A 12180-nucleotide genomic window follows, 5' to 3' on the forward strand; every position below is an offset into this window, starting at 1 on the left:
TATCCATTTGTATAAAAATGTACTCAAATAGTTGATATTTGAAAAAAAAAATTGTAAAACAGAATTTACAACTTTATGCAAAAACTATTGCAAGAAACAGTAAAATATCGACATTTTTAGCTACAGATAAAATGAATGAACTCCTCTGGAATGAGATCTAGCCTTTCAAGAACTCAAATGATTCCGATCCTTTACTCATACAGCATTCTAAATTTACAGGAAATCAAACTCTTCATTTTCATTCACATCGTTCCTTGTAAATGGCTCCATACTTATGATATTAGATCAGAGTACATCAGACAGGATCGTCATCCTGTTGTTGTGTAGATGTAGTTGCATGAGCGATGGAGGATGATGGCGAGACTGGTGATACCGTGAAGTGAACTGTTCTAGGCTGCCCTGACTGAAGCACCAACGCAAACTGTGTAGCCAAAGCTGCAGCTTCCTGTTCAGTCGGGTTGCATTAAGTCAATGCCCGTGATTCTGATTCAGTTCGATTCTTACAACAGATAAAAGAAAAGAGTTTATCCGGACAGACCTGTCTTTGTCTTCGACGTTGTAGAATACTGATGGCCCAAGCCATGATATAGCATGGAAGAAGAAATCCAGCAGCTCGGAGCAAGACAAGCTACAATAAGAATCAGATGATTTTGAGGCTACAATAATACTTTTAAGCATGAACTGCTCTGAGTCCAAAAAAAACCAGATCCGCTTACAGATAGTATAGAAGATGGGTCGTCTTCTTCTCCATCAGCATCGTCTGTTATGGTCAATGCATGTCGTAAGAGAAGAAGAGCCATCAACTGCCAAAGAAAAAGTGTGTGTTTGAGGTTATCATAAGCGAGGAGTAGTTGTTACACATATTAGAAACTTCACAAAAAAAAAGCTTAACGGCTTACAATTAGAGCAGCTGAACGACAAAACGCAGCTCCACTGGCATTTGAATCAGTATATTCCACATATTCAGTCTCTAAATACCGACGTTCAGCTTCTGCAATGGCAAGGAGACGAGGATCATGCAAATCCAAACCTGAGATTGTCCATCCTCCACTGCAACGCACATATGCACATGTCAGTAACATAAAATCTGAGAAGATAGAAGCAGAGAAACATGAAGTTATAACCGTACCCGATGTCAATAGTGGTTTCTTCAGGCTGAACAGGAGGTGGTGGAGCAGTATATCCAGGTTGGTAAGGCTAGTAAGATAAGTTAAAAGACCATCAGATACTGATAACACCCTATGACTGCTATCAGAGTTACATGGGAAACATCTACTAAAAAGGTAAACAACATTACCTGATGACAAATCTCGCAAAGAATGTTTCCTTTTTCATTACACCAACGCTGAACACATTTCCTATGAGCGTACTGAAAGTAACAAAGCCATTTCCCAAAACTATCAGCTCATCATCATCATTATATATATAAAAAAAAAACATCAAAACATAAAATGGTATCAGAATAGTAGGTAGTAAACCTTGAGGCTGCCACTGCAAGCACAAGGACTCTCAAGATTGTCAATAGGAGAATCATCAGAACAAATACGACATTCCGCAGAAGCAATAAGCGGTTCATTCTCATCGGAGATATCAATCGCCTTGTCATTATTATTATTAACCTCCGGAGACAACGGCACCACCGGAACCGGAGGAGGAGGAGTAGGACGCATCAATCCATCAACATTTACCACAACGGCACTACTCTCAGTTATCATTTTTTCCCTTTCCCTTCCACAAAACTATTCCACCCAAAAAACAAAATCAAAAACCCTAACGAAATCAAAAATCGAATTAGATCCACCCATACAAAATGATCAACGGGGAAACAAAATCGGAGATATGAATCAGAAAAAAACAATTCGAAACTCGGATTTGAGATTAGAGAAATCAAATCATTAATCACCTGAAGAAATGTTGGTATATAGCGTTGTCTGTCGTCTCTGATTTAGGGAATCAGAGAATCTGGAGAAACATAAACGAGAGAGAGAGAGAGACGATAGAATAATTTTTTCTGACGCAGATCGAAATATTTTTTTCCCGCAAATCGAGCAGAAGAGAGAATTCGCTTTTTATATTAAGCCCTGATGAGACCTGAGAGGGCTGAGAGAATATCATCAATATAGAAACGACGTGTGAGAAAGAAAGAAAGAAAAAGTTAATGGCCGTTGACTTCTACAAGTAATTATACTGCTTTCTTAAGGGTCATTTCGGTATTATCTATACTTTGCCGCGCTGTAACGTTAACGAGATGTTCCCTGTACAGGATAACATTTTTACTTGTTTTTATTATTAACACAATAATGGTTGTAATAATTTTTATTTTTTATTTAGATTTATTATTCATTTTTTTCATAACATGATATAGTTGTTCAATTAGATTAATTACTGAATATATAATTTATAAGGTGTGATATAGTTATTAAAGTGGGAGAATAATTGTCGTGTAAGATAAAATTGTAGTACATGACGCATTATTAGAGCAAATTTATTAGGTGCATGAGTCATGGAAGTAACTTAACAACTTTACAGATTTATTATCAAATAAAATACTACTAGGAGACATAGTTTTTTTTTGTCAAACGAATAAAAAAGATGATTAGTTTAGACACGTAAACATGTCAACTACTTTTATAACTCTGAAACGAAACGATTAAATTACTACATCTACATCTTAGAAAGAAAAAAACAATTGGAAGACTTGAATGATTCCATAAGTTGTGGTATGTATAAAAAGGAAATCTTATATTATCGAATTTTAATTATATTTTTGATAACACACATGGTGGTAAAGTAATATCTAAACAGACTCGTTGCATCCCTTCTAAAACAATCGAAATTACGCATCCCACCCCCATGTATTTACTCTACTACTTACCCCCCAATGCTTCCAAGCAAATTAGAAAATTTCTAAGCCGTTGATCATATAAATCACTCAGATGCTGCTCCCTTGATCACTAGAGAAGATGAAGAAACTTCACAATCACAAGCTCTTTGAGAGGCACAAAAACAGTTTTAAAACCAAGATCATCTAATCCGGGTGACTATGTACCGGCCTTTCTCAAGGTCGTAAATTGTTTTCAGCTTCGGTTTTCTCCACTTAGATACCAGATATACCAAAACTGTCAAAAGTATCGGTATCCCGATGACATAGCGAAGCGTCTTCGAGTCATTACTGAACAGATCATAGAACCAATGGTGATTACTAATGGCTGCATGTTGAGATGTCTCTGTTGCAGTCTGTAGAATAAATGCACCTAAAGCCCAATCGAGGGGTATATCTCCTGCTTGAATCGCAAACTCGATTCTGCCAAATAAAGAGAAACAAGATTTTGGACTGAGCCGTGCTTACGAGAATTATAAATCAGTCTTAGGTCAGAGTTCTTGAATTTACATACCTTTCATCATCAAGAGGAATACCCAAAGTATCATGAAGCAATGACACAATATATGCTGATGAGAAACAATACCGTAGAAGATCCTCGTCTCTGAGTGACGGGTCTTTTACTCTCAATTTCGACCAATCTTCACCACAGAATCTCTCTCCAGCTGAAATCATATTCGACAACCACGCTTTTTCTCCCAACCCGAAAAACTGGTACAAGAAACAAAAGACCTATGTTCATAACATTCTCCAAAGACGGGACATTGCGGTGTAGGTCTATGGGGGTTATATACACTACGAGCAAGAATCTGATATCAGAAAACAAAGTACCTTAGAGGTGTGAAAGAAATTTTCTGTAGCTAAAAATTTTCCCTGTAGCTTAGGCGTGAAAGCTGATCCAATAGAACAATGCTGATACGTGCATTTCTCTGCAGTCAAAAGAAGAAATTTGTATCTATTAGAGACAACAAGGAAAATGATCCAGTGAATGTAAATCCAGGGATATCGATTAACATTCTACCATTTCCTTCTTGCAAGATTGTTAGTGCAGCGGATCGACACTCTGAGTAATTACCCCCAGCATGAAAAGAATCTGAGAATCCGCTTTCCAAAGCTAAAAGTCCAGATAAATGCTTCTGTGTGTTTGTGTCGAGGCTGTACCCTTTTGGAGCACAAGGGTCTGAAAATATTCTTTTCCGTGTAGGTTCAACAGCTGCAAGAAATGAAACAATGAATGAGTGAGAAGGAAAAGAGACTTTGCTATTTGACTTGAAGACGTCATCTGATAACTTTAGAAAACTTAAATTGGTAATTTAATGATCCATCAATTAGACATTTAAGACTTATACAATCATCAACAGCTTACCTGAATTATGGTCTCTTGAGAGAAGCGAACCCCATAACTTATCATGAGCAGCATTCTGCAATCGGAAGATGGTTAATAGCATCCAGGACATTGCCAAAAGATCAAATCCGTCCTTCTAAAGATTTCAGAAAGATAAAACAAACTAACAGAAACAACAGTTAAGGAGACAATTGTTTGGTCAACTGGATTAAGTTTCCACTAAACGAATTTAAAAAGGATTAAACTAACTACTGTAAGCTTGTAAAACCAATTCCAAACAGATCGAAAGAATATACCTGCCCAAAATGAAGGAAGCTGTGACTGTAGAGATTGTATGAAACATTTCCAAATGATATTGTACGTGAGAATTCAGCAGGCATTGGCTCATTTGACACAAATGTCACCTAAAAGAACATACAATCGTCACCTTCTTCTTAGTAAGTTCCACAACTCGTTTAAATCCCTCAATAATGAATTTAACCAAAAAAAAAAAACTAAACCTGTGCAGAAGCCCCGCCAAGTTCAACAATTCCGGTTGTTTTAAGAGGATCACCTCCAAGTGAACCGAGAGCAAAGTTTGCAACAACCCAAGCATATACACCTTCGTCAGATCCTGGAAATATATAGTTAGCACCCCCAATTGCAGATGGATTGAACCATAAATTAGATTCAGCTGCTAAGCTAGTAATACAAGAGAAACAAACTCTCAAATCAAAATCCTTTTTGTATTCCTCCTAAAGCTGATACAACTCTTAAGGTTTTCAACAATGGCATCAGATAAAAAGACTAACTTGAACTTAAAGAAAAGATTTTTAAAACTCACCAGAGATAACAGAAGCCCATTCATCTCGAAACAAGAACCCAGAAGATTTAAGAACTCTTCTGGTAACTCTCAGAATCTTTTCCTGAACAGGTAACTCAAGCAATCTCATTCCCGCCGTCGCCATTAACCTTACTTCAGTCTCCATCCACACACCTTTAGGAACCTTCCCTTTCGCAAACTCAACCAGCTCCGTCAACGACACGCTCGCCCCATCAGGATCATCAGCAAACGCCGACAAACCCGGATGCAACTTCAAACTAGCATAATTCGCTCCTCTAAATTCAAAAACGGGTTTACCCGACTCAACCCGGTACCCAAACACATGTACTCTCGTCCCTGTACTTCCTCCGTCGATCACGACGCTGTAACGAAGCGATCCTAAACGATTACCGCCGGAGAACAAAATTGAGTAACAAAGAAAGAGAAACCCCAACAGTACAGATACAGAAGCAATTGTTAACATGAGATTCGATTTCGCGTGTTTCGAATTAGGTTTCGTAAACGTGTAGGTCGAGGAAGAAGACGATGCTCGGTGGTTCCCAGAACGGATCTGGAACTTAATCGGATCCATATCTGATTTAGTACTACTCTTCACCCTAGAACGGGCATGCGATCGTCGCATCAACAATTCACAAACCGCCACGAGAAGAACGAAGAACAATGAATCATAAGATCTGATTTAAAAAATCAAAATATGGAAAAAAAAATAAAAAAAGGAAACCAAAATTAATATATTTTCTCGTGGTTTTTTTCGAATTTTTGTTCTTTTTTTTTTTGAAGCTTTTTATTATTCAACCGAGAATAATGGAGATTGAGAGGGCCGCCGTGAACCAGCGCCGGTGAAGCTCGTCGCCGCCTCTCAAGTCTCCGATGTCGTTCTCGGTAATGTGGAAAAAAAATAAAAAATAAAAAAAGAAGATTAAAAGCAAAAATTAAATTGGAAAAAATAAATTGGTCGTTGTAGCGCCTTTTACGAGTTTTTATAGTAGCCCTATTATTATTAACCGAATCGAACCGTAATTTTGGGTATTCGATTCGGTTATAAAGGCTTAACCGATCAGCAGGACCTAGAATTGATATTAAATTACAACCCGAAGAATTAAATTATCCCTGGAATAAATAACCAAACTAAACCGAATCGAGATTTTGGATATTCGGTTCGAATTCTGTTATAAAGGCTTAACCGGACGGTAGCACTTAAAATTGGTATTTAATTACGAACCGGGTCGATCAAGTCGGGTTATTTGTTCATTAATTTTGCAATCGGGTCATGATCACGAAACAGGAAGCTTATCGTTATCTTCAAGAAATGTCAGTGAGAAGCTCAAGTTCAGAGCTTTAATGGCGTTATCTTCAGCTTCACTAATATCATCATTCTCCCACACAGAAACTTTCACTAAGCATTACACTGTGAATCCACCAAACCCGATTCTTCTAATTTCAAGATGCAACTCTCTAAGAGAGCTGATGCAAATTCAAGCTTACGCGATCAAATCAGATCTACACGGAGATATCTCATTCGTCAAAAAGCTGATAAATTTCTGCACTGAGTCTCCAACGGAGTCTTCAATGTCATACGCACGCCACCTGTTCGACTTAATGTCTGAACCAGAAATCGTGGTTTTTAATTCAATAACTCGTGGGTATTCTCGCTCCACGACTCCTCTTGAAGCGTTTAATCTCTTTGCTGAGATCTTGGGAGATGGTCTTTTACCTGATAACTACACTTTCCCGTCTCTTCTCAAAGCTTGTGCAGTAGCAAAGGCGTTCGAAGAAGGTAGACAATTGCATTGTGTGTCGATGAAACTGGGGCTTGATGATAATGTGTATGTTTGTCCTACGCTTATCAATATGTACACTGAGTGTGAAGATGTGGATGCTGCTCGTTGCGTCTTTGATCGGATTGTTGAACCGTGCGTTGTTTGTTACAATGCTATGATCACGGGTTACTCGAGAAGAAACAGACCGAACGAGGCTTTATCCTTGTTCCGTGAAATGCAAGGTAAGTACTTGAAGCCGAATGAGATTACTCTTCTTAGTGTTCTGTCTTCTTGTGCTCTGTTGGGATCGTTAGATTTAGGGAAATGGATACATGAGTATGCTAAGAAACACGGGTTTTGTAAGTATGTGAAAGTAAACACAGCTTTGATAGATATGTTTGCGAAATGCGGTAGCTTGGATGATGCCGTGTCTCTGTTTGAAAAGATGAGGTATAAGGATACTCAAGCTTGGTCAGCGATGATTGTAGCTTATGCGAATCATGGGAAAGCTGAGAAATCAATGTTAATGTTTGAGAGAATGAGATCTGAAAATGTTCATCCTGATGAGATCACATTTCTTGGTCTGTTAAACGCTTGTAGCCACACAGGTCTAGTGGAAGAAGGGCGTGAGTATTTCTCCCGGATGGTTCACGAATTTAGGATTGTTCCGAGTATAAAGCATTATGGTTCTATGGTAGATCTTCTTGGTAGAGCTGGAAGGTTAGATGATGCGTATAGATTCATTGATAGGCTCCCAATAAGGCCAACTCCGTTGTTATGGAGGATTCTCCTATCTGCTTGTAGCAGTCATAACAATTTGGAGCTAGCTGAAAAGGTTAGCGAAAGGATCTTTGAGCTAGATGACTCGCACGGTGGTGATTACGTGATCTTATCAAATCTATACGCAAGAAACAAGAAATGGGAATATGTAGATTCTCTAAGAAAGGTGATGAAGGATCGAAAAGCGGTTAAAGTTCCTGGGGTCAGTTCCATTGAGGTTAACAACGTGGTTCATGAGTTTTTCTCAGGGGATGGTGTGAAGTCTGCAACCACAAAGCTTCACAGAGTATTAGATGTAATGGTGAAAGAGCTAAAGCTTGCAGGCTATGTTCCCGATACATCGATGGTGGTTCACGCCGATATGAGTGATGAAGAGAAGGAGATTACACTTAGATATCACAGTGAAAAACTTGCTATAGCGTTTGGATTGTTGAATACTCCTGCAGGGACAACGATTCGGGTTGTAAAGAACCTTAGGGTGTGTAGAGATTGTCACAATGCAGCTAAGTTAATATCTCTTATATTTGGTAGGAGAGTTGTTCTTAGAGATGTTCAAAGGTTTCACCATTTCGAAGATGGTAAATGTTCTTGTGGGGATTTCTGGTAAACGTCATCTTCGTTCGTAGATAAAAACATATGTACAGTAGCTTGTATATTGTTTCTTAATTTATACAATGCTCCCGTCTCTAATATCTTAGAGAAATTACTACAACCGAAATCAAAATCAAAACAGTAACCAACACATAGGCATTAATGCCTTGGTTGCTTTCTTTGGTCTGGCCTTGGGCAAACACATTCTCCGATCCCTGGGATGCTTCAATCACCTTGACAACATTTCTTATATTAAGAGGATCACCACCAAGCGAGCCCAAGGCAAGGTTTGTAACAACGCAAGCATTTACATCCTCCTCAGATGCTGAAATTGTAGGATTGAAACATTGATACATCCACCTAAGCTTAAAATTCACTTGAACATAAGGATGAAGACTCACCAGAGGTAATAGAGGCCCATTCATCTTGAAACATGAAACCAGAAGATTCAAGAACTCTTCTAGTAGCTTTGAGAAACTTTTCTTGAACAGGTTTTTTAAGCAATCTCTTCCCCGCTGTCGCCATTAACCTTACTTGAGTCTCTTTCCACATTCTTTTCGGAATCCTCCCTTTCGCCGTCTCTACCAGCTTCTTCAATGATATACTTGCTCCATCAGGATCATCAGCGTACGTTGATAGACCCGGATGCAACTTTTCATTATAGTAACCCGCTACTCTAAACTCTGAACGGGTTTACCGGACTCAACCTCATACGTATACACGTGGATCCTGCTCACCGTAGTTCCGCCTTCGACCACGACGCTGTAACGAAACAACTGATCTCTCTTATTACAACTAAAAGTTACAAGCTATACAATGGTGGAAGTGATCGAGTTATAATCTTTATCTCTGAATCTCTGACTCGTGGTAATAATATCCCCCGATACAAAAGCTTGGATGACCAAGAGCTTGCGATAGTTTTTTTTTTGGGATAGTTGAGTACTACTCTCCAGCAGGAACGACGATTCTAGACTTTCTAGTTATGAATCTTCTGGTTTGTAGTTGAGATTGTCACAATGCAGCTAAGTTGATTTCATCAAACTTTTATGTTGGAATCGCAGCTAAGTTGATTTCATCAATTTTATTTAGAAATTATTTTTGGAACTAATTAAGGAAGTAAATAAGATACCTATTATTTTTAAAATCTCATCTTCCGTAGTTTATTACACAATTCGTTGACTAAGTGAGATCGACATTGTGATCAATTTAGATCCATCACATCGCCATCATTAATAACAGCAAGAAATAAAACAGTTTAGCTATCATATCGTCTACTTTTAGAACACTTCTTCCATGAGAAGTAAAGAAAACAAACTTTGTCGGCAACGGCTCAGGACCAATAAAATTCAAATTGAGTTCAGACTGAGTTTTTTTTTTAAATAGTTTTTGAAATTTTGCTTAATTAACTTAGTTATAAACTTATAATGTTAGTCAAATAAAAGTAATATTAATAAGCTGTTATCAGCAAATGACAAAATTTTAACTCAAAATTTTGTTTTGTCAACACTTTTTTTTTTTTTGTCGTGACAAAATTTAAAATTATCCATCTTAATTATCATTATCTCTATTGCCTAACTGCAATTTTTTCTTAGATAAAGATCTTAATGAAATTATTATTAATTACTAAGATTAGATAAGTTATAAGTGCAAATAATTGGGCTTCCTTAAATACATAAATTATATATACAAATTATTGGGCCGTTACGAGCATACAAAACAAACCTTCTAACCAGCAAGTGTGAACGTTATGACTTGAGCCACAACTATGTTCACACGTAATCTCATAGTAATATTGTCATTCAAGATTCCAAGAAACAAAAAAAATACAAAATTAAAAGGAAACAAATCTCGTAAATATACATACACTTCACATAGAAAAGGTATATACCATAAATCTCACAGATTCTTTTGATGTATCTGTCTATTTCATTATTACATAAACAAGGAAACTGATATCTCTCTGTTCACATTCCTCTGCTCCTGTTTCCCTTTGTATATATATATATATATTCACCCAATAACAATCTCAATCCTATAACTTCAATAACACAATCATCTCTTACAAAAAAAAAAACCAAAGATGAAGATTCTTCTAGCATCATTGTGTGTGATCAGTCTTCTCGTAATCTTGCCTTCTGTCTTCGCTGCTTCGTCTTCCTCTGAAGATTTCGATTTCTTCTACTTCGTCCAACAAGTAATAAAACCCGTCATCTAACAATGTTTATAATGATTGTTCTTAACATTTTTTTTTTGTTCTAATGTTTTTTTTTTTTTGTGTGTGTTTGATTTTAAAAAGTGGCCAGGATCATACTGTGACACACAGAAGAAGTGTTGTTTTCCAACTTCAGGCAAACCAGCTGCTGATTTTGGTATCCATGGTCTCTGGCCTAACTACAAAGATGGCACTTATCCATCTAACTGCGATGACACTAAACCATTCGATAAATCCACGGTAATAAGATTTAACCGGTTTGATTCGGTTTGCTTGCACCTTGCAATATATATGATCGGACTAAGTTATTTATTATGTGTGTTAGTTCGATCTCGGGAAAATGTACCGTCTTCTTGGTTTAAAGATTCACAACTAATGGAAAATTTTGAAACATAACCGGGTTGGTTTAATTTGGTTTGGTACAGATATCAGATCTTATCACCTCAATGAAGAGGAGCTGGCCAACACTGGCTTGTCCGAGCGGTTCAGGTGACGCGTTTTGGGAACACGAATGGGAGAAGCATGGTACTTGCTCAGAATCGGTTATCGATCAACATGAGTATTTCCAAACCGCTCTTAACCTTAAACAGAAAACCGATCTCCTTGGAGCTCTAACCAAAGCCGGTACGTTTTAATTTTTCAATTCTCTTTTTTTTTATTTTCCACGGTTTGGGTCTCATCGGTCTAATTATTGGTTTTATGTGTGTAATAGGGATTAATCCGGATGGTAATTCGTATTCTTTGGAGAGCATACGAGATTCGATTAAAGAGTCGATTGGTTTCACTCCTTGGATTGAGTGTAACAGAGATGAATCAGGCAACAGCCAATTGTACCAAGTCTATCTTTGTGTTGACCGGTCTGGTTCCGGTTTAATCGAATGTCCGGTTTTCCCTCATGGCAAATGTGGAGCCGAGATCGAATTCCCTTCTTTTTAATTTTCCAATTTCTAATTCTCACATTCTCTTGAGCCGGAATCGATCTTTTGTTCATGGAGATTGGTTTAGTTTGGTCAAAGAGAAGATAATGGTGTAATAAAAATTTATGGGATGCTATTGGATGATGATGATATTAGTTCAATTTCAAAGTACTAAATTATGTTTCCTTTTATTTATTTTTTCCTTTCTCATTTACATTATGCTTTTTAATATTATCTCCATGCAAATTAAGTGAAAATAGACCAGATTAACACAAAATTGGAAAAATATTGCTAGATTGACATCCTCCTTTAGAGAAAAACTAGATTGACACAATGTTATGTTTAAATTACTAAAAAGCCAACAAAAACTGAAATTGGAAACAAAAAATATAGAATTAAATACTAAATAAAACTAATAATACTCAAACATAACAAAAAAAAAAAAGGACATTCAGTTTCTTATTTCTCCTTCGCTACAACCAAGAACAAAAGAGAACCTTTGAAATTGTTTTATTCATATATGTTTGATACTTTCTAACAATTTCAAACCAGCGAACCTGTTTGGAATGATTATGAACCCCAAAAAGGAAGAAAGCATGATTAAATCCACATTGGAGAGGAAGAAGAAGGAATTTATGGAAAAATAAGATGAACCAAAAAAAGAAAAAAATTTCAGTCGATATAGGGGAGGGGAGGCACGATACAAAAGAGAAAAAAGGGTAAACCCTAGATTCTCGCCATATATGGCAACTGCTACAAAAGTCTGTCACTTAACTTAAACAAAAAATCTGTCACCAAAGGCACTAATAAATTTGTCATTACTCTGTAAAAAATCTGTTATAAAAAATATGTTATCAAACGCGAAATAATA

The 12180-nt window shown here is 37.0% G+C and overlaps 4 protein-coding genes across 5 annotated transcripts; 2 read left to right on the forward strand and 2 right to left on the reverse strand.

The window, feature by feature from the left end:
• On the reverse strand, nucleotides 67-2139 carry LOC104710208. Of its 2 annotated transcripts, none has more exons than XM_010426769.2 (8): nucleotides 1904-2139; nucleotides 1479-1739; nucleotides 1298-1369; nucleotides 1130-1197; nucleotides 900-1050; nucleotides 717-803; nucleotides 539-628; nucleotides 67-445 (listed from the first exon to the last, which is right to left on the reverse strand). In XM_010426769.2, exons 2-8 carry the CDS (start codon nucleotides 1713-1715, stop codon nucleotides 296-298), a joined length of 855 nt encoding a protein of 284 aa, XP_010425071.1. In that variant the 5' UTR covers nucleotides 1716-1739; nucleotides 1904-2139; the 3' UTR covers nucleotides 67-295. The 2 variants fall into 2 exon arrangements, with proteins under 2 accessions (XP_010425071.1, XP_010425072.1); XM_010426770.2 differs by having other exon boundaries at nucleotides 1479-1770.
• Nucleotides 2724-5990, reverse strand: LOC104710209 (probable apyrase 6). Its single transcript, XM_010426771.2, has 8 exons — nucleotides 5050-5990; nucleotides 4727-4839; nucleotides 4523-4630; nucleotides 4248-4302; nucleotides 3903-4094; nucleotides 3713-3810; nucleotides 3396-3592; nucleotides 2724-3304 (listed from the first exon to the last, which is right to left on the reverse strand). Exons 1-8 carry the CDS (start codon nucleotides 5669-5671, stop codon nucleotides 3025-3027), a joined length of 1665 nt encoding a protein of 554 aa, XP_010425073.1. The 5' UTR covers nucleotides 5672-5990; the 3' UTR covers nucleotides 2724-3024.
• Nucleotides 6318-8329, forward strand: LOC104710210 (pentatricopeptide repeat-containing protein At2g02980, chloroplastic). The gene has a single exon (XM_010426772.2). The coding sequence runs from the start codon at nucleotides 6391-6393 to the stop codon at nucleotides 8194-8196; it is 1806 nt and encodes a 601-aa protein (XP_010425074.1). The 5' UTR covers nucleotides 6318-6390; the 3' UTR covers nucleotides 8197-8329.
• Nucleotides 10080-11480, forward strand: LOC104710211 (ribonuclease 1). Its single transcript, XM_010426773.2, has 4 exons — nucleotides 10080-10374; nucleotides 10477-10632; nucleotides 10818-11016; nucleotides 11105-11480. Exons 1-4 carry the CDS (start codon nucleotides 10261-10263, stop codon nucleotides 11326-11328), a joined length of 693 nt encoding a protein of 230 aa, XP_010425075.1. The 5' UTR covers nucleotides 10080-10260; the 3' UTR covers nucleotides 11329-11480.

The sequence above is a fragment of the Camelina sativa genome, chromosome 9 (assembly GCF_000633955.1).
Source record: "Camelina sativa cultivar DH55 chromosome 9, Cs, whole genome shotgun sequence".
Taxonomy (NCBI): Eukaryota; Viridiplantae; Streptophyta; class Magnoliopsida; order Brassicales; family Brassicaceae; genus Camelina; species Camelina sativa.